Source organism: Enhydra lutris, unplaced genomic scaffold (genome assembly GCF_002288905.1).
Source record: "Enhydra lutris kenyoni isolate GAN:26980312 unplaced genomic scaffold, ASM228890v2 scaffoldscaffold23, whole genome shotgun sequence".
NCBI classification, from domain to species: Eukaryota; Metazoa; Chordata; class Mammalia; order Carnivora; family Mustelidae; genus Enhydra; species Enhydra lutris.
Window position 1 is genome coordinate 24,985,861 of NW_019154107.1, and position 22,673 is coordinate 25,008,533.

The window sequence follows — 22,673 nt, forward strand, 5'->3', positions numbered from 1 at the left end:
CTTATGATCTCTCTCTGTCAAATAAATAAATTCTAAAAAAAAAAAGATTTATACATCTGAGCATATGTTAATTTTATCTCAACCCCCCATAAAACCTGTTGTCTTTTCACTGAGAATTCATATCTGTATATCCTCATTCATCCAAAGATTTTTGTAAAAGTAAAAGGGAAGAAACATAGTCCCAGTTTTATTTTGCTTCTAAGCTTTTCCTATCGAGGATCTGGAAGGGCGTCGAAACATGAGCAAATGGAGGACTTCCCCAGCCACACAGAATGGCTGTGCGGGTTCTGTTCCCCAGCCCAGGTATCCCCACTTCTGCAGGTTTCCTGGTGGAGCTCTATTTGCATGTTCTCAGCCCTGTCTTGGAGCAAAATTGCTCCTATTCTATCTGCTGTAGCGAAACAGAATCGTTATATAAAGGAGCGCTCAGTGGCAAGGGAGAAGTAGTCCCATATCAGTTTATGTGATCGTTATTTGTCCATTCTCAAAACTCTGTATCTGTCTGGGGCAGTCTGGGGGACACCTACTCCAGGATTGCAGAGAGACATCATGGCCTTCCAGAGGCTCTTATCCTTTTTCCTTATCCTGGATATTTAAATGAAATTATGGGACCTCTACTTTCATTAACTGAAAAATGTTTCTTTGGCATTATAAGGCCTTTAAGAAATGCATTATTGATTATACACCTTTGGGGCTCTTTTCAGTTTAAGTTAAATTGTTTAATTTTAACTTTATATTTGAAGGCAGCAAATACTGGAGAAGTAAATGCATTAAAGTCAATATAAAATCCTCTTATTAAACTCCTAATTTTCCACAGATTGCTATATTTATTGAAGAGCTTTCTCCCCGAGGGAATAAATGTGAAAATGATTTTCCCAATCTGAAAGGAAATTAGTTAAAACATTTCTTGGCTGTTTGTGTTATGTATTCTCAGTTCCTGGCACAAAGATTTTTTTTTTCTTCATAAATCTATGAAATGGCACAGAGCTCTCTGTATTTAATATAATGCATCACCATCCATAATCACTATTGTATAATACCAACTGTTAGCAAATGAGTGAAGCCATATGCAAAAGGTGGTAATTCATATGGACCCGTTCTTTCAGGTTCTCTCTTCTCATTGTAGAGACTTCATGTTTATCTAGGCTCTGTCATCTAGGGCATTTGGAAAAAAATAAAAATAAACCCAAACTATAAATCTGCTCGTATGCCAATATACACAGGTATAATTCCAGAGGAACTTCACCTTAAATATTCCAGGAGCAACAAGACATATTTCTCAGGAGGGCTGCATGCCTACAACGTTAAAGGATAACTCTGCTGGGGCCAAGAGGTGGGAACAGATGAATGACCCTACACGCAGCTTTGAACAAGAGCTCAGAGCAGAATTAAAGGAGGATTTTATTCTAAATTTCATGTTATCTTTCTGCAAGGAAATTAATTACAAGTTTAGGAAACAATAGGAATGAGACTAAACTGATCTATAGGGATAGAAGTGAGAACAGTGGTTATCTCTCCCTGGGTGGGAAGAGTGATTGATTAGAAAAAGCCAAGAGGGAAGTTTCTGGGGCAACGGACATGTTCTGTGTCTCGATTTGGACTGCGGATTACATGGGCATATGCATTTGTGAAGACTCATTCAACTGCGTGCTTCATTTCTGTGTATTTTACTCTAACCATACTTCCATAAAAAAACAGAATGACAATAACGAAATTCTGGGTAGGCAGCAAAAGATTTGAACTGAAGTCCTCATAAGAAGACTGGCTGGGTATGTGACCTTCCACCTGACAACCTGCCCTTCTGCGTGTTCAGATTCTTCTGTAAAAAAACACAAAATTCGGGCCAAGGGATCATTAAAAAAAAAAAAAAGACAACTTTAGAAAGACAACAATACTACTACGAACACTGTTCCTGCCTCCCTATACTAACTGGGGTCAGACTTGGAAGACAAACATCCTTTTACAATGGGGTACATCAGAATCATGGCCCTCTCCATTCCACTAGAATATCCCTACACCTAATGCCATCATCGCCAGAGCTGGGAGTCCTGGGGAAGAAGAAAAAAGGTATACCCAAGGTGTGGTGCAATAAATCAGTAGAACAGAAGCAAACATTTTCCCAGGGTTAGGCAACCAAAATGGGGAAAGACAGGCCAGGTAAAAGTGGGCCTTAGAGCTTGTCCCATGTGGGCGGCTCATTGAAGACTCCTACTGTCTGTCTGGAAGGGAGACTCTCCATGGAGAGAAGTGGGGGTGGGAGCAGTGAGTGAGGCTTTCCTGCCCTGAGGTCAACACCTAGAGTTCCTTCCAGCCTAAAGGGGATTAGGATAACTCCAGTGACTGTGACCCCGAACATTCTTTCACGTCTGCGTCAGGAGTGCAGATACCCTTTACTGACTCTCCTTTTTGGATTCTCATTCGGAAGATACCAGCTCACAGATCTATCATCAACTCCTTACCTCTCTCCGTAACTTCATGTAAGGATCTTCTGGACACTGTCCCGGGGGGTTTAATTTGACTCCCATTTTCCTCAGAAAGTTTTTTGTGAACATATCACAGTCATAAATCTTGAATGTCCGGCCATAGAAGATGATGTCTATGTTGATATTGAAATGATGCACAGTATAAAACTGATCTTCATTAGGAGGAGGGAGTGAAATCCGATGACGCCGGATGAAAGTCCCTATGGTATGGAACCAAACACAGCTGTTTCATCAGGCGGCTAACGAAGAAAAGGTCACAGCATGTCTCCGTAACAGCCCTGAATGCCGTCCCACAACAGGGAAGTGGGCAAAGGGCTGGTTCTTGGAGGCAGCATGACTATGTTCAGACTCTGAGGGTACCTGAGGGAGCTTTCTGAGGTCCACAGGTACTGACCAATCTTGCATGTTTGTTATTAAAGTTGCCTAAGTGGTACTAAAGTACTTTAATAAACCATAAAGACTAGGAAAGGAAGAGGGGCACAGAGAGGGTGACCTAATGGGCCAGACACTGCCATCCTGTCTTCTTCCATAATAAGCACTCAATGTGAGCACACTAAACAAGGCACTATGACTGCAAAGCAAAGTGCTCATGAAAATGCATCCTCTCAGCTCAAAAAAAAAAAAAAATAAAAATTAAAAAAAAAAAAGCTTATCAGCTTCAGTACGGTAGGTGCCAGCACCATGATTTGTAGATTCTATAAGTGTGAAAGACTTCATGCTGCTCCAAAACTGCATGGCATCTTCTTTGCTCTCCCAAGCTCTTCTCCCCCTACCCCCCACCACCCCTACAAAGTGATGGTTATCAGAGGCTTCATTGTTTTAGACAGCGTTCTTGCCAAAGGTTCTGGATCCCATTCTATCTTTTACTGCTAACTGTATGGTGCCCCTTCACTTCTACTCTTGAGAATATGGACCCAGGTCCCCAAGTGGTGGTTAGCCACTGGCACTGAAAGGGTTTGCTTCCTAGATGAGCGTGTGAACTACACCACACCATACCAGCCAACATACCCAAATCCTGCTGAAACCTGTTGTCAAGAACTGTTTAGGGTTTGAGATGAGATTTTATTCTACTTGCAAACTAACAAGGCAGCCTGCTGCAGGTTCATGGATGTTGGTAGAAGGCATAGATTGCCTTGGTTAGAGATAAATTGACAGCAGTAACAGCAGCCAGAACACCAGCATGTTTCACACCAGTTTTCTGAGCCTCGATTCCCACGGGATGACCCAAGAAGGTCCGAGTAACTCCTGCCCACGTGGTGGGCTATGTTACAGGAGAGGAGCCCTAAGCTTAGGAAACCCGAGCCTTAAAATGGATAGTAAACATTCCTGCTTTTTGTCTCATAGGGAGACATGGCCTTTATTAGACCGGAGAGTAAGCATGTCTTGTCCTCCCTCTGTTCTGGAAGGAGACACCGCCTCTATCTCCCACGGCCATGAGCAAACCTCCCCTTTATCTTCAAAAGCTGTTTGCTATATAGATGTCCCTGAAGAGACAGACCAGAACAAAGAGCAGTCAGTGCCTCTACTTGCAAGATCTACCCAAATGCAAGATACCCACAGAGAATGGTCTCTCAACATCTGTGACCAACTTTGGCCTGAGAATCTACTCCAAGATTCAAGGGAAGAAGAGAAAACGTGAGCAGAGCAAACTGAGGGTCTAATGGTTCCAGTCCAAGTGGCCTGTGGGACTTCTGTATGGAAGTATTTTAGGATAATGAGGTCAAGCAATCTTGTTCCTATTTTCTATAGCACCGAGAATGGCACCTTTTCCTGACGTCTAGAAATACTTAGAAATTATTCATTGCTATTCATTACGGAAATTTAATGAGTATCTTTATGTACCAGCAACTGTGTTGAACTCTGTTCCATTTTTCCCCTCATCATCTTTTCACTCTGTTCAGACAAAATGAACTAAAATCATTTTCATCTTCTTTTCTCTGTAGCAATTTTTAATTACTTGGTACATTAAATTAAAATAATAAAAGTATAAAATTAGAACTGGCCTAGAATATTTTTAAATGTACTACATAAAAGATGATATAATTTTACTGCAAAAAATTGTACTTCAATTAGCCTTTAATTCATGCCACTGAAAACAGTATGCAAATTATTTAATCATTCAAGATTAGACATTTAGAACAAATTGCATACTTAAACATCTATAAAAGCATGGGCATTTCAGGTATTTTCAGAAACCATTATATATCCCTTTAAAAATACTTATATTGTGACAGTTTTTAAGATATATAAAATTTATTCAACAGCCAGGAGCTTGTTCAGAAATTCCATCTACTTTGTACTTAATTATAAAAATTCAAATAAGCAAGTTGGTGCTGATTTCCGTTCAGTAAGACTTTGAATAAGAATCTTCTATTTTTCTAGGTGGAAAGAACCGGCCCACCTACAGAGCTTTCAAATAATAATAATCAGAATCATCATCAGAGCCCTAGGATATGCTTTCATATACATTTTTCTCATTTAATCTTCACTAATCCCATGAGGCAGATAATGCAGGAAATATAAATATTCAGTTTATGGCCGAGAAAAGCAAGGTTCGGCGTTGTTAAGTAATGTACTCAAGGTCACGCTCTAACAAATGGCAGAAGATCCTGGACCTGGATTTTGAAGCTCTAAGTAAATACCAGCCCTTTCCAGGGTGCCCGGCTGTCTCAGTCAGAAGAGGACGTGACTCGATCTTGGGGCAGGAGTTCAAGCCCCATCTTGGGTGCAAAGACTACTTAAAAATAAACTCTTAACAAAATACATACATACCAGCATTTTCCACAGTTTGCACTGAACTATATCGCACTGAACTATGTCTCACTGAACTACAGCCACAGATTACTTAAGTGAAGGAGAGGAGGGAGTGTTAGAGGCAAAACAGGATAGAAATAGGGAGAAGAGCTGACAGCCACCATGAAAAACAGAGAGAGAAGATGGAGCTGCTCTTCCCAAAGAACAGCCTCTCTGTTCTCTGAAGGCAATTTTCTGGAGAGGGGCACACTTGCCCACTGTAGCAACACCCCCTCCAGGGCCAACACCTAACCCCCCCTACCCCAGAGGCCTGCATATCCCAGGCCCTCATGCTTCCTTATGTATGCTCCCACATTTTTCCTAGAGATGGTTCTCCGAAGAGGCCAGAGAAGCTCCGTCACCACTCATGGGCTGAGAAGAGAAGGCAAACCTAACTAAACAAGACAATTTTTAATAACAAGAAATCCAAAGTCACAAGGCCATGTTAATCAGAAAACTAATGTGGGCCATTTGAAATGGACAGTTGCACCTGAGAGCTTTCAATGGTGTCTTCGTGGCCATCTCTCAACTGTGTCCTTTGGGGGGTCGAAAATTTCTATTTATTGATATTTGTGTGTTTATAGTCCTCCAGGATAAACAGCAGAAACTCCACCAGCAAGAATGTGATCTGGAGTATCAAAGAAATGGGCAGGATGGCACGTATTTGGCATGCATTGAAAAGAACCTGAGATCATCAATTATATAAATAAAAATAATGCTATAAAATGGAAAACCAAGAACAGAAGTACCATATCTACCCTTTAAATTTTTAAACATTTGCCTTCCTGACTGCTCTGTAAAGACAATTTGGGCAGATGTCCAGGCATCGGGTGCCTGCTTTTAAGCTCCTCCTGATCTTCCTATTTTAAATCTCTCTTCCCTTTTAAAGGCCCTGCTATTTGATTATACTCTGCAAGCTTTAACTTTCTAACATTTCCCTGTGGTTTAGATCAAAATGATGATATATCCATTTATGTTTAATGCATTTTCCTTTCATTCAGTTGGGACTTGCTTTAGATCTTTGCTCATACCACTAAATTTGGTTTTCAGAAATTCACCTTCCAGAATTAAGACTCCAACCTCTTACCTCTATCTTAATTTTCCATATATTTAGTTCATTTTAGTAACGTTGCAGACCTAGGATCCATCTGAGTCTAGAGACCAGTATTTCTTAGGTGAATGAAGGTTCAACTGGAATTGCCACCTGTTACTGTGTCTACTAAGTCTGTATCCTAAAAATACAGAGACTCTTCACTGCGATCAGACACGAAAGAGTATCTTTTCCTCCTCTTGTTGTTTACAATTATTCCTTCAGTCAAATAACTACTCCATTTGTATTCTTACAAAAGGTCCTCTTCGAGTGTTGTTTTCATAAGAATAACTTTTTCCATATAGATAGCCTGACATCTGTCTTGTAGCAAAAGAATACAAAACTTAAAATTCCACATCTCTGATCATAAGAAAGAATAATCCTATGTGCCCCCCCCGCACCCAGCCACTGGATGAGCCCCAAATGCACGCATGTTATGCTCTAACATTCTCCTACATTACTGCTTTCTTGCCTCACTTTCTTTACACACCTTAGGATCTGCTCCCACATACCTCCCAACTCCACACCCTACCACTTTCCTACCTTCCTTCATCTTATGCTGTTCCTTTTGGCTGTTATGCCTTCATCATCCATCTTTATCTGGAGGAACTTCTGAGGTACCACTCAAATGTCTTCTCTGGTGGATACTGGTATTTCCTCTTCTGATCCCTCAAAGTACCTGGTATCATTTCTGATACCTGTGTTGTGTTCTAGATGTTGTCTACCACATTTCCTCTCCTCTGTTTTGTCCTCCCTCCTTCTCCTTTCCTTCTTCAGCAAATATTTATTGAGTAGACACCATGCACCAAACACCTGTCTTCACAGGCCACTGACTTACCTCCACTCTGAAATTCTCCTCTTCTCCATTCAATGACCATCCCCTTCCCCAGGATCCACCCTCTGGGGTTGCCAGATTTAGCCAACTGAAATAGAAGATGCCCAGTTACATCTGAATTCTAGATAAACAGTGTATAATTTTAATATAAGTACGGCCCATGCGATATTTGGGGACATATTAAAAACTTCATTGCTTATCTGAGAATCAGATGTAGTTAGACAGCTTGTATTTTCTCTGGCAACCTTGTGACCACGCCCCCTTCACGTTGTGGGATGCAGTACTAAGATGTAGTATATGGCCACTATGAATGAATGGCATATGAATGCCACATTTTGTGATTACATTTGCTTGGTCAGATTATCTCAGAGTATAAAAAAACATATTTAAAAAGTACTACGTTGAAGGGCCAACACAAGCGCCCGGTGGAAATCAGTGTTCTTAACCAAGGACTCACTAGGAAGCAGAAGCCAGTTTATAATCTGGCCCCAGGCCTATAGAATCAGAAATTCTTGCAGCGGGCCACGAGGTTCTGATGATCGCTCTCAGCTGACAGCCACTGGTACTGCCCTCACCAGAAATTTATGGCAGGTTTCTCATCATCAGCCTTTCTTTAGCATAGATTAGTTTGGATTTGGTAGCATTTGACAAACAATGATTCTTTTAGACAATTACAAGTAGAACTACTGGGATTAACCTCTGACATTCTTGGCTTGGTGTTAACATTGTTTTAACTACATTCCAACAGAACAGCAACAAATTCTATACAGATGACACATCTAACCAAAAAGAGAGTGATGTTCTGGCAAGAAATAAAAGCAAGCCTTGAAGTGCGACAGTGACTTGACTTATAACGTACATAGATCTCTCTGCCAGCAAGGATTAGTGAACATTAAAAATATGTTGTTCTGATTAGAAGCTGCATGTAACTGAATGCTTATTTTGGCATCATGCCTCTTTTGTTTCTGGCTTATTCCAAACTCCCCCCGCCCCTAAAAAACAAAAAAACAAAAAACAAACTAACAGGATAGGAGAGGCAGCTAAAAAGGAGGCTAGTTCTTCCAGATGCACTAATTTCCGAATGATCAGTTATACAAAAGAACAAATGTATCTGACCTCCCTTTCCATCTGGAAAATACAGAAACCCCATGGAAGTGACAGGGACATCATCAGCGTGCGTCCCCTAAATATGATCCCTAGCCCCTTCCCAGGGCCCATGGATGCATGAGAAGCAGTCCTAGGCCACTCAAGACACAACTTAAAGAAACACCCCCTACCCCATCCCACCGAAGTCTGAGCCACTGGCCTATTGCACTTATTTGTTCTTCTTCCCCAGTCATTTCATTTAGGAAAGCCTGAAGAAGGGGTTTAAGCGATTCTTCTTTATTTTCCCCCCAGATTTTATTTATTTATTTGACAGAGAGGCAGGCAGAGAGAGAGGAAGAAGCAAGATCCCTGCTGAGCAGAGAGCCCGATGCGGGGCTCCATCCCAGGACCCTGGGATCATGACCTGAGCCGAAGGCAGATGCTTAACCCACTGAGCCACCCAGGCGCCCCTTAAATGATTTTCCAAAGTATCCTCTGTCCTAATGGACCTTCCTTAGCAAGAATTATCATATTAAGTATTTCAAGAAAGACCGGTTTCTTGCTGAATAAAAAGAGCTTGATGATAGAGTGGTTATTTGTGTTTGCCTTCTCCACAGCACTTGCTATGGCCTGCCAAGTATCTCTCCTGACAAATTCAGTCTTGTTATACATATCACGATGACCATATATTCCCTACCCTATTCCTCGAATTGTACCTTCCCTCAGGGAAACTGGTCAGAGAGAGCCTGGTCAGAGAGACTCAATCAGAAATTCTGAAATTTTCAAGAGGCTTTAAAGTTGTCTTTTACTCAGAGTTGGTTTTCTTCCCCCCATGAGTCTTTATGAATCACAATCCTCCCTACTCACCTAAGAATTAATTTCAAACAAATCATTATAACTAACTCCAGTTTACCTCTGGAATCCACCAATGTGAGATATGAAATCAAGAGGCTGAGAGAACTGAAAAGTCTTATAAAAGCCTTTCCAAGATCCTCATTGAGGTTGCATTTCATTTTTCTTCTTGGATAGTGTAATAAAACTAAAGACTCACTAGACAAGGCCAGTAAGCTGCAGGAATATGAGCTTTCAATTAAAAAGGATAATAAGAAAAAATATATAAGTCACTGATAAATGTTCAGGATGTTCTGTGACCTCCTGTCTGTCATTTGTGTACATCTGAAGTCATGTGAGGAAAGTCATCAAAAAATAAGCAAGATGGGCCCCCTGGTTGGCTCAGTTGGTTGGGCATCTCCTTCAGCTCAGATCATGATCCCAGTGTCATGGGATCGAATGCCGCATCAGGCTCCTTGTTCAGACGCCCCAATCGTGCACGCGCTCGCAATCTCTCTTTCTCTAACAGGTAAGAAGAATTACTTCTGAACAGAAAGAAAATTCAGAACTTTTAAATTCTATGAACGTCTCTTTTACCTAAGTGTGTTTAATTATATAAGTGACAGTATTGCCTTAGGAGAACATATTTTCTTATAAATATTTTATATTAGTAAGAATATATATTTATAAAAATGTATCATATTTATGTTCACTTAAATGCTTTACTCTGATATTCCCTTACTAGGCTTCTTGCTTTTTTTTTTTTTTTTATGATTTTATTTATTTATTTGACACAGAGAGAGAGCACAAGCAGATGGAGAGGCAGAGGCAGAAGCAGATTACCTGCTAAGCAGGGAGCCCGACGCAGGGACTTGATTCCAAGACCCTGGGATCGTGACCTGAGCCAAAGGCAGACACTTAATTGACTGAGCCACCTAGGCCATACTCTGCTTGTGCTCTTGCCCTCTCTCTCTTAAATAAATAATCTTTTAAAAAAAATGACTCTGAAGGGTCTAAAGACTTCTTGTTCGTTTACAAAGCATCATACTTCCATCCAAATTAAAAGACCCGTGAGTGGATAGTATGTCGGGGCACAAAGAACAATGAGGACACCTCGTATCATCTCCTTCAACCAATCCTCACTTTCTCCCTCCACTAGAAAAACCAAGTACAGACACTGTGTCCAATCTTCTTCCTTCTTTCACCACCTCAACAGTGCCTCTCTTCTAATGTGGCAGAATAAGCCAAATGATTCCATTCATGATCTGGGCACCCTTGATTCCCGGTCCACATCTCCAGTCTTGACTTTCTTTCTGAAAACATCCCAAGATTCTACCTGCCTGGTGGGCGTCACCATACAGATGTCCCAACCCACGTTCAAAGGCTTCATGTGTCCAAACAAACATAACCAACCTCTACCCCCAGTGTTGCTCCTTGCTCCATGCTTCTGGGTTTTGCAAATGCACCACCATCCTTGCAACCACAAAGTGACTGAAAACCTCAACCACAGAGTGAGCTCTGAGGCAATCAGTTAAGATTTAGATGAAGCAAATTACCTCTCTAAACCTGTTTCTTTTTCTGTAAAAGCTAACAATGACCTACTTTAGATGGTCGTAGGGGGATTAAATGAGATAATGATAAAGTAGATACTTTATCATTAGATATTCCCCTTCCTCATTCTCTATATTTAATTGCTGGTCAAGGCCTATCAAATCTGCCAACCAAATGTCTCTAAAATCTTTCCTCTGTTTCCTATCCCTACCATCACTGTCTTTGTTTGTTCTAACCGGAATAATTGCAAAATTCTTGGACTAGTCACCTTGCTCCCTTCCCTCTCCAAACTGCTTGCCCATAAGCTCTATGAGATGGAGGTCTTCTTACTTTTGTCCATTCTCCCAAAACCCAGCACAGGTCTGGCACAGAGTAGATATTCAATAGACACTTCTTGACCATGGTGACTGACCCCAGATTCATCATCCAGACGCAATGGAGCTACAGTCCAAGAAAACCTCAATCTCATAAACACTGAAGGAAGTCCTTCGCATACTGCCTCATCACACCTTATACTCAGAGGCCCACGGTCCACAAATTTCTCTGTTTCTCCCCCGTCAAACCCACTGTGGTATATCAACATGGACGCAATGGGCCCAGAAAAGTCGTTACTAAGGAAAAAATTTATTCAGCATTGGTCAAAACTCCTGAGATGTGTTAAACAACAATAAGTAGATAGTAAATAGAACATGTGTATGTCAAACATATAAAGAAAGGGATGCAAAGACCAGGAGATAATTAATTTCCCATATGTATTAAATATATATGAGGCACCTGGTCTCTGAATATTCATGATGCACTAAATATACAAAAGCAGTAAATATTCATGAGTACTCAGTATTCATGAGGCCTTAATTCGGCCACTCATTCATTGGTGACACCCATTCTGGCCCCATGTGTCCTTTCCCCAAGAAACAAACAAAACCCATGACTATTCAGCAGGCTTACTGGTGAGCTACAGCTGTGGCCAGGCCCACTTATCCCCCTGTCTCTCCAGCAGTGTGTGTGCCAATAGCCCAAGGTCCCCCCTGTCTGGGGTCCTCCTTGCTTGAACTTCAATTCTGGTCTCCAAACCGCACTACTGGCAGAATAGGCTGACACAGCAAAGACAGACAGGACCATTGCCCACCCCTGGATTTAGGCAGAGTCAATCTTCCACGCACTTGTACCTTGTCCTGTGTGTGTGAATTTATGACATTTCTTTCCCCTTGCTTCTCATTGTATATTTTTAATTGTTTTAGTGCACCATGTGATTGATGCATTTTCATTGGGTCTGGTGGCCTCTGGGAAAGCCTGCAGGCATGCTTCGTGGAGGCCACCACTGCCTCGGGTTACACCCCCTACAATACTCTGGTTGCCGGGTAGAGAACAGGTTGTAGGAGGAGCAGAAATGGATGCAGAGAGACCTATCAGGAGGCTATTGCCTTCCTCTAGTCAAGGAACGAAGGCAGCTTGGATTAGGAGGACAGCAAAGGGCATAGAGAGACAAAGATTCAGGATATGTTTTGCTAGCAGAATGGAAAACAAGGATAGTAGGTATGAACAATTAAGGAATGTCAAAGGAGTAGAGACTGTAGTGGAGAAGGCAATTTCAGAGCCTAAGGTACCAAAGATGGCAATACTCCAGAAAAGACAGGGACAATAAATGTACCTAAGAATTATGACTCCTGAGGGCTCGAAGTGGCCTCTGAGGTCATCTACACTAACCACCAAACTAACACCTGACTCCCGTCCACCATGCCTCTACTAAGCTATCCGTGAAAAAGAACCCCTGTCCTGCCCCCAAGTATCCATGTATACCAAGGACCAAACAAATTAGGCCATCCCTCTCCACCCCTACACCCAACACTGACCCCCCACGCTCATTCAGAACCATCCACCACAACCTCTGGCAGCCAGAAAATTCTTCTTACCTACCTAAATTCTGACCCCCTAGATCCTAGCGTTGAGGATACAGAAAATTAGGTCACCCTTCCTCCCCATAGCAGCCCTTCAGGTTCCTGAGGACATTAACCAGGCATACTGGAGTCTTCCCTTTATGGACAAATATCCTTTTCACTCTTCTGCCTCACACACAAATTTTCAGTCCTTTTACCACCATGGTTGCTGTCCCCTGAACACATCCAGATCTCAGCACTGTCCCAAGTGAAGGACTCAGAGCACAAACAGAAGAGATCAGTCATCTCCCCGGATCTCCGCCCTACTTCTAATAATGCAATTTAGGATTAGTTTCTCTGGTACCCATGTCACAGAATTAACTCTTGTCAGGCTGAAAAGGACCATGGACAAAGGTGACTGGCATATGGGGGTGAAGGAGCAATGACCCTCTGTTCCTGAAGAACCATCAAAGTTTCAAGAGAACAGGTATGAGGAGAGGGTGGCTGAAGCTAACAGCAGCGAATTCAAGAAAGAAGAGCGAATACAGATCTGGAAGGGGCAGTGGACAACAGCCTCCTCTCTTCGCCCGGAAAATGTTGCGAAGGCAGTAATATGGTCATAGTGAAAAGACCAGATACACAGGAAAGTCTGCTCCAACTAGAGCAGTGCCTGACAGAAAACGAATATGCTGTACAAGAGTGAGTGAAACGGCCCATGGTGAGGTGTGGGGGGTAAAAAGGAGGGAAGTCACCATCAACGACCAGAAGCTACCAGCATGTTTATGTTCATTGTCACCAACAAGTTAGACACCTAAGCGGTAGACGGTATTTTCTAAAAAGCTAGAAAAAGACAGTATACAAAGGCAGGCATCGGAAGTAAGAGAAGCATAACTCTGCTTTAAATAGATACCTTGAGGCATTCCACTATTTTTCAACTCTGGTTCGTTTACTTGAATTGTGTCATCTTCAAGGTAGAAGTAGATTTTATAGCGTCTTATTCTGTAGTTTTCTTGGCTTTTATCAGGTACTTCATCTTCTAAATAGGCATCAAAAGATAATACCTGTTGGAATCATAATTAGAAACTAAGAAATGAAAAAATTTCAGCAAACTCAGAATCCATACAGCTCCTACCTGCATACTTGTTAATTTAAAAGCAAAAAGTTGAGATTTTTACAAAGACGTTTTACACATTAGCTCTGAGAACAGACACACAATCTAAGTTACCATATATAAAGATTATATTTGCATCACTGCCTAGTTAGAATAAGGAAATGATATTCAAGCCACAAATCCATCATTCAGTTCTACTATAAACTGATCTATTTTCTGGCTTTGGAATTTCACAATGGGATTCTAGATGTAGGTTACAGTAGGCTCCCCCCTTAGCCACGGTTTTGCATCCTGCAGTTTCAGATACCGGCAGTCAGCTGGGTCCAGAAGCAGATGACCCTCCCTCTGCCATATGTTCAGGTCAAAAGGAGCCTACCACTGGGGCACCTGGGTTGCTGCCTTCAGCTCAGGTCATGATCCCAGGGTCCTGGGATCGAGCCCTGCATCAGGCTCCCTGCTCAGTGGGGAGTCTGCTTCTCTCTCTCACTCTGCCCCTCCCCCCCACACTCCTGCCCTCTCCATCTCTCTCCCCCTCAAATAAATTTAAAAAATCTTTAAAAAAAAATAGGAGCCTACCACTACATCACAATGCTTACACCATCCACCTCACTTCATCTCATCATGTAGGTGTTTCATCGTCTTATGTCATCACAAGAAGAAGGGTGAGTACAATAAGATATTTTGAGGGAGAGACCACGTTCACATAACTTATTACAGTACATTGTTATAATGGTTTTTTTATTACTTATTGTTATTAAACTCTTACCGTGCTTATTTTACCAATTGATCTTCATCATAGGTATGTATGCATAAGAAAAAAAACGGTATATAGGGTTCAGTATTACTTGTGGTTTCAGGCATCCACTGGGGGTTTTGGAACATATACCTCATGGATGGGGGGGTACTACTATACAGACAAGATAATATTCTTTCTGAATATTCTCTCAATAGGCAGATCTGAAATTCTTTCAGTGCTCTGGAGAGCCCACCTTAAACTTCTTCAGGAAATTCAAAGAGCCTAGCTTAATGCCGGTGAGTCTCATCTTACACTGTGTATGTGCTGGGCGGGGGGGAGTGTTGGAGAGGGACTCAGGTGGCAGAGGTGGTTTATAAAGTAATTACAGTAAAAATCAGGGTTACTCAGTTAGCTGAGTGGCTGACTCTTGATTTGAGCTCAGGTTATAATTCCAGGGTTGTGAGACGAAGCCCCATGTTGAGCCTCATGTCGGGTTCTGCGTTCATTGGGGAGTCTATTTCTCTCCTTCTCCCTCTCCCCCTCTTCCTGCTCATGCCCTCCATCTCTCATTCTTTCTCTCTCAAATAATTAAATCTTTAAAAAAATAAAATGAAGTAGAGTAAAAATCAGAGATCATCAAAAACACCCTTGAAAATTCTTTAACCATTTTGGAAAACTGGGCCTCTCAGTAAGTATAACACAGCCCATTTTTCTTCCATGTTGAAGACTAGGTGAGATAGATTTCTTAGGCTTAGGTGCCATATTGTATGAATAATACCTATTTTTAACCATTGGAATCACTCTCTCTCAACATAGCAACCCGATCATGCTTTCAAGCTTGCTTTGGGACACATGTTCCTTCAGAGCTCCGTTTTAATATTCCCTCTACACTCATTTTTTAAATCAATTTTTGTAATTAGAGTTGCAAAAGTTAATGGTGTATATGATGTAATACTATAGTAATTCAACATGGACAATGTCCTATATATGAGTCAGTCTGTATGGTATCATCTACCCTCTCAGGGTGCTAAGTTACCCTAATTAGGAATATATGCTCCAGAAGTAGCAAATTTCTTTCAGAAGCCCACACTTCCGAAGTGGCTGACAAAATGCCTCAGTAGTTTATATTTGATCAACACAGGAAATGTTGTTAATTACCACATAGGATGTGAGAAATGAGTTGTACTTAGTTAAATGACTATATTCAAAATGAACAGATCAGTTAAAAAGGAGGCACCATCTTTACTACAACAGGTTCTAAGAATCTAGCAAACCCAGAGATCTCTTCCCTTTCAAAATGGCACCTTTGGCTTCATTCCAAAATGGTCCTGTGTTTAGTTGTTTTCTTGGAAAATTCATCTGGCCTGCCTCCAGTTAGAAGGTTAGCTAAACCCACTTCAAAAATGCTGTCCTATTTGTGTTGAGTGAGCATTTCCGGTAAGATGCTGTTGGATGGATATAGGGTTTCCTTCGGGGGTGATGAAAATGTCTTGGAACTGGTTAGAAGTGATGGTTACACAACACTGTGAATATACTAGATGGCACTAAATTGCACACTTTAAAATGGCTAATGATTGATTTTATGTTATGTCAATTTTGCCTCAATTAATAACAAAGATGTTGGGGTGCCTGGGTGGCTCAGATGGTTGAGCGTCCGACTCTCGATTTTGGCTAACATCATGATCTTGGGATCCTGAGATGGAACCCTGTGTAGGGCTCCTTGCTCAGCAGGGAGTCTGCTTGAGGATTCTCTCCCCCCTCCCCTTGCTTCTCCCCTCACTCGCATTCCCTCTCGCGCTCTCTCTCTCTCTCTCTCCAATAAATAAATAAATCTTTAAAAGAAAAAGATGTCGGACACTGAATTGTGCTGGACATATTAAAATGGCAAATTCTGTATCTCAATTTTTAAAAAGTAAAGGAGAAAAAAAATACTGGAAGACCTAAAAGGGCAAAAGAGCTGGAGCTTCTCTGAGCTTTCGGTAAAGGGAGTGAAAGGGAGCAAAACAGGCCATCCCAGAATGTACCACTTTGGCCTGTGGGTTATTTCAACCTGAAGACAACTGGGGCCCAGCAGACTCCAGATGAACTTTTTACCTCCCCCTTAACTGCTTCCAAGAATTTAGATAGGGACCCTGTACCAGCAAACAAGCTGTTACCAGAGAAAACTTTTTCTCTCAGAAAGACTTATCTGCATGGCATAGCAAACATTTGCTTACCAAACATTTGCTCTTCTCATCCTGTCAATTGTCTTCCTCCTCTTTGAAGTCTCGGACCCCCTACACCCTCTTCCTTAGTTCTGGATGGTAGACAAGCCTCAGTTACCTGACTGCCTGAGTCTCCACATCTCTGTGGGGCTCCCATAGGTATATAATCAATTTTTTTTTCTCTTGTTGATCTGTCTTATGGCAATCTAATCATTAGACCAGACAAAGAACCTGGATTCTGCCCCTTAGATTCCATCTGAAACTTTTTTTTTTTTTTTTTTTGCTTTGTAGTTGGATAGGAAAGCATGGAGGGAATATTCATCACTTTCACCTACCTCTATATACTGAATACCATTGGTATAAATTTGTGAATGAGCAAACTGGCATAGATTAGTTGACAACACTGTCATTTACATAATCATTAAATATTTAACAGTCAAATAACACATTAAAAGAGAATGAAGGATGCTAAATAAAAAGGAAGAGAGAATAAAAGACATTATTTTAGGCTGGGCTTCAATGGAAGAGGGACGGACTGCTATTTCATGTTCTGGTCCCCCGAGAACACAGGGCCACCAGACTCCAGCATGAAAACTGAAGGAGAGCAGAATTTGTCACACCAAAATATACCTCTTTGGCATGACAATTATTTTAGACTCATTATTAAAAAAAAACAAAAAACAAAAACTGCAAACACAGGAGCAGCTCTGAAAACAAAGCTTTTGTAAGGGACATTCACATTTATGCAGGAAATCTCCATCTGTAAGGCTGTCTCCCTCTCTGTACCCAGAAGAAAAGACCCTAAGTCTCTAGGAACGCCTATCAAAGGAGATGACAACAACTTAAATCTGCATAACCGGGGCACCTGGTGGCTCAGCTGGCTGAGCATCTGACTCCTGATTTCCGCTCAGGTCATGATTTCACAGACGTTGAGATCAAGCCCCAGCTAGGGCTCTGCACTCAGTGGGGATTCTGCTTGAGAAATTCTCTCCCTCTGCCCTTCCCCCACCCCCCAACTTGTGCTCGCTAGCTCCCTCTCTCAAATAAATAAGTCTTTTTAAAAGCTACATAACAACTTTACCCTTATTTACTGTGCCTTTTCTGGTAACCTCCTGTAACTGACTCCCCACCCTAAGCGCCTTTTGTTTTCATGGTATTAAAGTGGGGGCTTGGGCCATTTTGAGGAGCTACTCAGTTTTCTTGGGCCTCCTCCAGGTGTACACTTTCTTAAGCTTTTGTTTGTTTTTTTCTCCTGTTAATCTCTTTATTACAGGGGTGTCTTGGCTAAGAACCTAGAAGGTGGAGGGAATAGGACTTTTCTTCCCCTACAAAAGGCAGAGAGCAGGTCAGGAGCAGAAGAGACTAAAAGATAGAAAAGGAAGAGAGGGAACTGTAAAATATAGCGAAGTAAAATACCAAGGAAGAGACACCAAATAGGTTAAAAGTGATCTCACCCAGATAAAATACCTCATCACAGAGGAACGTGCAATACCAGAGTCTTCGGAGAAGAGGACCTAAAATAAAAACCTGCTAGAAATAACAATTTATAGAAACATAATTATGATACAGGGTTTCATCATAATTTATGATGTCAAGCAGAGATTAGATAAATAAGGTCCTACAGGATGTAATTGGCTGTAATTTTCTTGGAAACGGAATGTAAATATCAGTTGGCAGAGCATGTGATCGTCAGTTCCCCACAGGCTTCTGCAAGCCCTACTGTTACTATACAAGGTTACCTGCCTGAGCCCCCAAGGCAATTTGAATATCTGATGCTAGCCTAGAGGATATAAAATCTGAAATCAATTAGTTTTAAATACATGGCATTTCTTCATGGAATTTCTTCATTATAAAGGAAACACTGGAAATGTTAAGATTTTGGAAATCAGGATCTTCTTACAACAAAAGGCAGAAGGAGCTCAGAGCAGCCAGGAGTGTGTTCCAGCTGCTGAGCCCCTGGTTCTAACTTGATGTAAAGTGTAAATTTTGCCTGGCGGGGAAAGAGTTAATCCTATATCGTGTCAATTGAGCTGCTCAATTTGCATTGCATATCCCAAATAGCTGGATTTTAACATCGATTTGGATTCCTAATTTCCACTTAAATTGTTTTCAGAATGATTATTGTCTGATGCAGCCCTGCCACACAAAATAATTGCGTGTAGAAGATTGTCCGTCACAGGCTACGCAATGCAATCCTGAGGCAAAAGCCGGAGCCGAATCATTCTAAATAAATCAGAGAATTTTTAAAGGTGGTGAGGTTGGTGTGACCAATGCATGAGTCATAAAGTCTGTATTACTCAGAAACTCAACATTGAAGTGTCAAAAATTTACAGCTGAATTTCGAGAGAAACTGTCAGGAAAGAGATGAAACACCAGTAATGTTCAATAAGGCTCAACAGTCTATAAAGAGACCAGCATCACTAGTCTAAGTTGAAAATGATGCTTGGGTTCTGTTTGATGAAAAACGCTCAGACAGATCATGGGGTCCTAAAGAAGAAGGTATATAATAGTACAGATAAATGCATAGCTGTTAAAGGTTGGTAGACAATACAAATTCTATACATTTTATGTGGCGGTGTTGGTTCTTCCTGCAAGAGCTGTGATTAAGCCAGTGATTCCTTTTATGATTACAGAGTCTTAGAATTAAGAATATAAATTGTAAGAGATCTGGTACTGCATATAAAGGATGGCTCCCTTATACATGGCAATGAGATATTTATAGAAATTTATCATGCATGAAGAGAAACAGAATATGACACCCCCCAAAAAATGCTTCTTTGGCCTAAGACTTACCTTAAACTGATTCATTTTAAGAAACAGCTCTCAAATAAATAGTTAAAAAAAAAAAAAAGGCAGCAGACCTGCTCTGATATCCAAGTAAAAGTGACCCATCGGTAAGAGACATTTAACATGTATAAGGGGAATCTCCATTTGTAAGGGTGTCTCCTCCTCTGTACCCAGAAAAAGAGGAGCAGCAAACACTTCTAGAAACTCCTATCAGAGGAGAAGGCAGGGACTTAAGTCTGCAAAATAACCCTACCCCTGTCTACTGTGCTTTGCCTGATAACCCCCCCCTTTTCCTCAGCCTCCCAGCCCCCCACTCCCACAACAACTGGCTCTCTACCCCCAATACCCTCATCCCCATCTTTAGCTGGAGATGGTATTTAAGGCGCCGGCTTGGGCCATTTGTGGGAGTTACTCAGTTTTCCTGCGTCTCTCTCATGTACACAGGAAGTATACAGGTTACTAAACTACTTTTTGTTTTTTTCTTGTTCTTCTGTGTTGTATTACAGGGGCATCTTAGCTCAAGAACCTAGACAGGTAAAGGGAAAATGATTTTTCCTCCCCTACACAAGCTAATTTACAAAAAATTCTAATAAATTGGACATAGAGAAATTATGTAAGTTCTAGTCACAAATCACAAATACAAGTAGAAATGTATTATGGAACTATAAACAGAAATTCTCACTAATGATTATTGTGCTAAAGGTAAATTTTAAAATACAAATATTAAGGGACATGTGGGTGACTCAGTCCATTAGGCAGCTGCCTTGGGCACAGGTCATGATCCCAGGGTCCTGGGATGGACTCCCCTGCTTCTCCCTCTGCCTCCTCTGCCTGCCACTCTGCCTCCTTGTACTCTCCCCCTCTCTGACAAATAAATAAATAAAATAAAATACAAATACAAATGGTAAGTATAGAACCTAATAAAATGTAAAGATGTACAAACCTATAAAACTTAGGTAAATCCATCATCTTGGGTGAATTACTGGGTTTAGATGATTACATAAAAGAACTTAAAGAGAGCTTACTCAGTTCAATGTTCTAACTCAGCTATTCTCAGCCTTGGCTCTGCATTATGAAATAAGAAAAAAAGAAAAAGAAAGAGACAGAGAGAGAAAGAACAAATGAACCAGACCCAAGCCTAAGTAAATTGAATCGGAAACTTAGAAAAAAGAAAAAAAAGGAAGCAGCAGAAGAAGATAATGGTGACAACAACCAGACCCAAGCTTAAATGAATTAAATCAGAATCTTGGGGGCAGGTAATGATGAGGAGAACAAAGGCAAAAGAAATGTAGATAAAATTAAATCTCACGACTTACAGCCTATTGAAAAATACTTGAGACAGGCAGAGTGTGACATTCCTCCAGGAACTCACAACTGTCTTAACACTAATGCTTTGCTTATGTTCTGCATATGAGTGACACCATACAATAATTGTCTTTCTCTGCACTGAACATAATAAAAAAGTTTAAAACAAAAAAACAAAAAAATCACTAATGTTTTGCTACGGGCAAAAAGCAACCTTAGCCTGACAATAACCAGACCTCCAGGATCTTCTAAGTCTTCTCTAACATATGAAAATCCTTCCAGAAACATCCTTTATCTCTGCATACACACGCCCAACTTACAAGTAGATCATAGATTGCTCCCCACAACCCCAGTGCAGTTTTTCCTGCCCATAAGTCCTGTCCCCCTGCTTTAATAAAAATACCTTTTTTCCACCAAAAATGACCCTTCTTCCCTGGCCCACATCACATCAGGTCAGAGGGGCATTTTTTTAAAGAGCAACCCAGGTCATTCTGAAATGCAGTCAAGAGTTTTGATTCCGTGAGCAATGAACTGAGCAAAACTTTTCGGAAGTGTAAAAATTTGTCAAAAGGAACGCAAGTAAAAAACAATAGGATAAAAGCATAAATAGAAGAACTTGAAAGGGAAAAAAAAAAGCAACTACAATACATAGATCCAAGAGCTTCTTTAATAAATAAAATAGATAAAATTCTAGCAAAGATAATCAAGAAAGTATAAAGTCAGAAAGAAGAGATGAAAGAAGAAAGAAGAGATGGCATAACATAAAAGTTTAATAAATTATAAGATATAATTATATTTATATTATATATAAATTTAATAAATTTTAAGATTTAATAAATTATAAATTTACAAATTAAATAAATTATATATATATATAATTTAATAAATTATAAGATATAAATCATCTTAATATATCATGCAAGCTTTTAGGGGCGCCTGGTGGCTTAGTCGGTTAAGCAGCTGCCTTTGGCTCAGGTCATGATCCCAGAGTCCTGGGATAGAGCCCTGCATCGGGCTCTCTGCTCAGCGAGGAGCCTGCTCCACCCCTCCACGCCCCCCTACCCCACCCCCCTCTCTGCCTGCCTCTCTGCGTACTCGTGATCTCTGTCAAATGAATAAAATCTTTAAAATAAAAATAAAACCCCAATTAGTGATTTTTGTAAAAACTGTGAATTATCAAAACGCAATGAATGAACCATAACCAAGTAAGAAGTGGAAAAAAAATTACCAAAGAATTGTCCCAACAAAAAGCTCCAGCCAGGATGATTTACGAATGGATTCTTTCAAACTTTCAAGGAAAAGAAAATTACCCCATTACACAACTCCCCTGGATACCTGAACAGATGGAAAGCCACAAAGTGAATTCCAATGCCTGACAGACAGACCATTAAAAAAGTCAACTATGGAGCAGGAGTCCTCACCTCAGCTACCCATGAGAATCACCTACAGATAAAACTCCTGTTGCTTGGGTGGTATCCACACCCATACACACATACCCACACACAATGAAATCAGAATCTTCCAGGGCAGGTCCAAGAATACTGATTTTTATAGCTCCCCAGGGGATAGGAGTGTGCAAGCTTGCTCCAGACTATTTCACTACTTAGGATTTAAGATACAGGCAAACGGAATTCAATAGCCCTGTAACAGTTATAAGCCACCTGCACAAAGGGCAGCATTTTCCTTCCCCATACATTTTAAAATACAAGAGTGATTCCTTAACAAGACTGAAAAGCATCTGCTCTGAAACAATGGCCTAACTATCTGGCATTATAGTCAGGTAAATTGTGCACCTGCTCCAATCAGGGATGGAACAAAAATGCCCCTACTGATGACATTATTTAATATCATTTTGAGGAGTTCTGGACAATGTCAGAAGGCATGAAATAAAAATATTAGCAAGAAAGAGACCAAAGTACTATAGGCTCGTAAAATAATGGCATTAAGCAAAGGCTGGGTAACTAAGAATAAATAAAAGATTTCA

The 22,673-nt window shown here is 40.8% G+C and overlaps 1 protein-coding gene across 1 annotated transcript in view; it reads right to left on the reverse strand.

Moving 5' to 3' along the window:
* Nucleotides 1-22,673, reverse strand: part of LOC111150497 (EF-hand domain containing 2) — a 188,316-nt gene that overhangs the window by 102,310 nt on the left and 63,333 nt on the right. The window contains exons 3-4 of the mRNA XM_022507976.1: nucleotides 13,457-13,607; nucleotides 2,460-2,683 (exon numbers count right to left, since the gene is read on the reverse strand). Coding sequence (XP_022363684.1) covers nucleotides 2,460-2,683; nucleotides 13,457-13,607 — 375 coding nt within the window. The remainder of the gene's footprint in view (nucleotides 1-2,459; nucleotides 2,684-13,456; nucleotides 13,608-22,673) is intronic.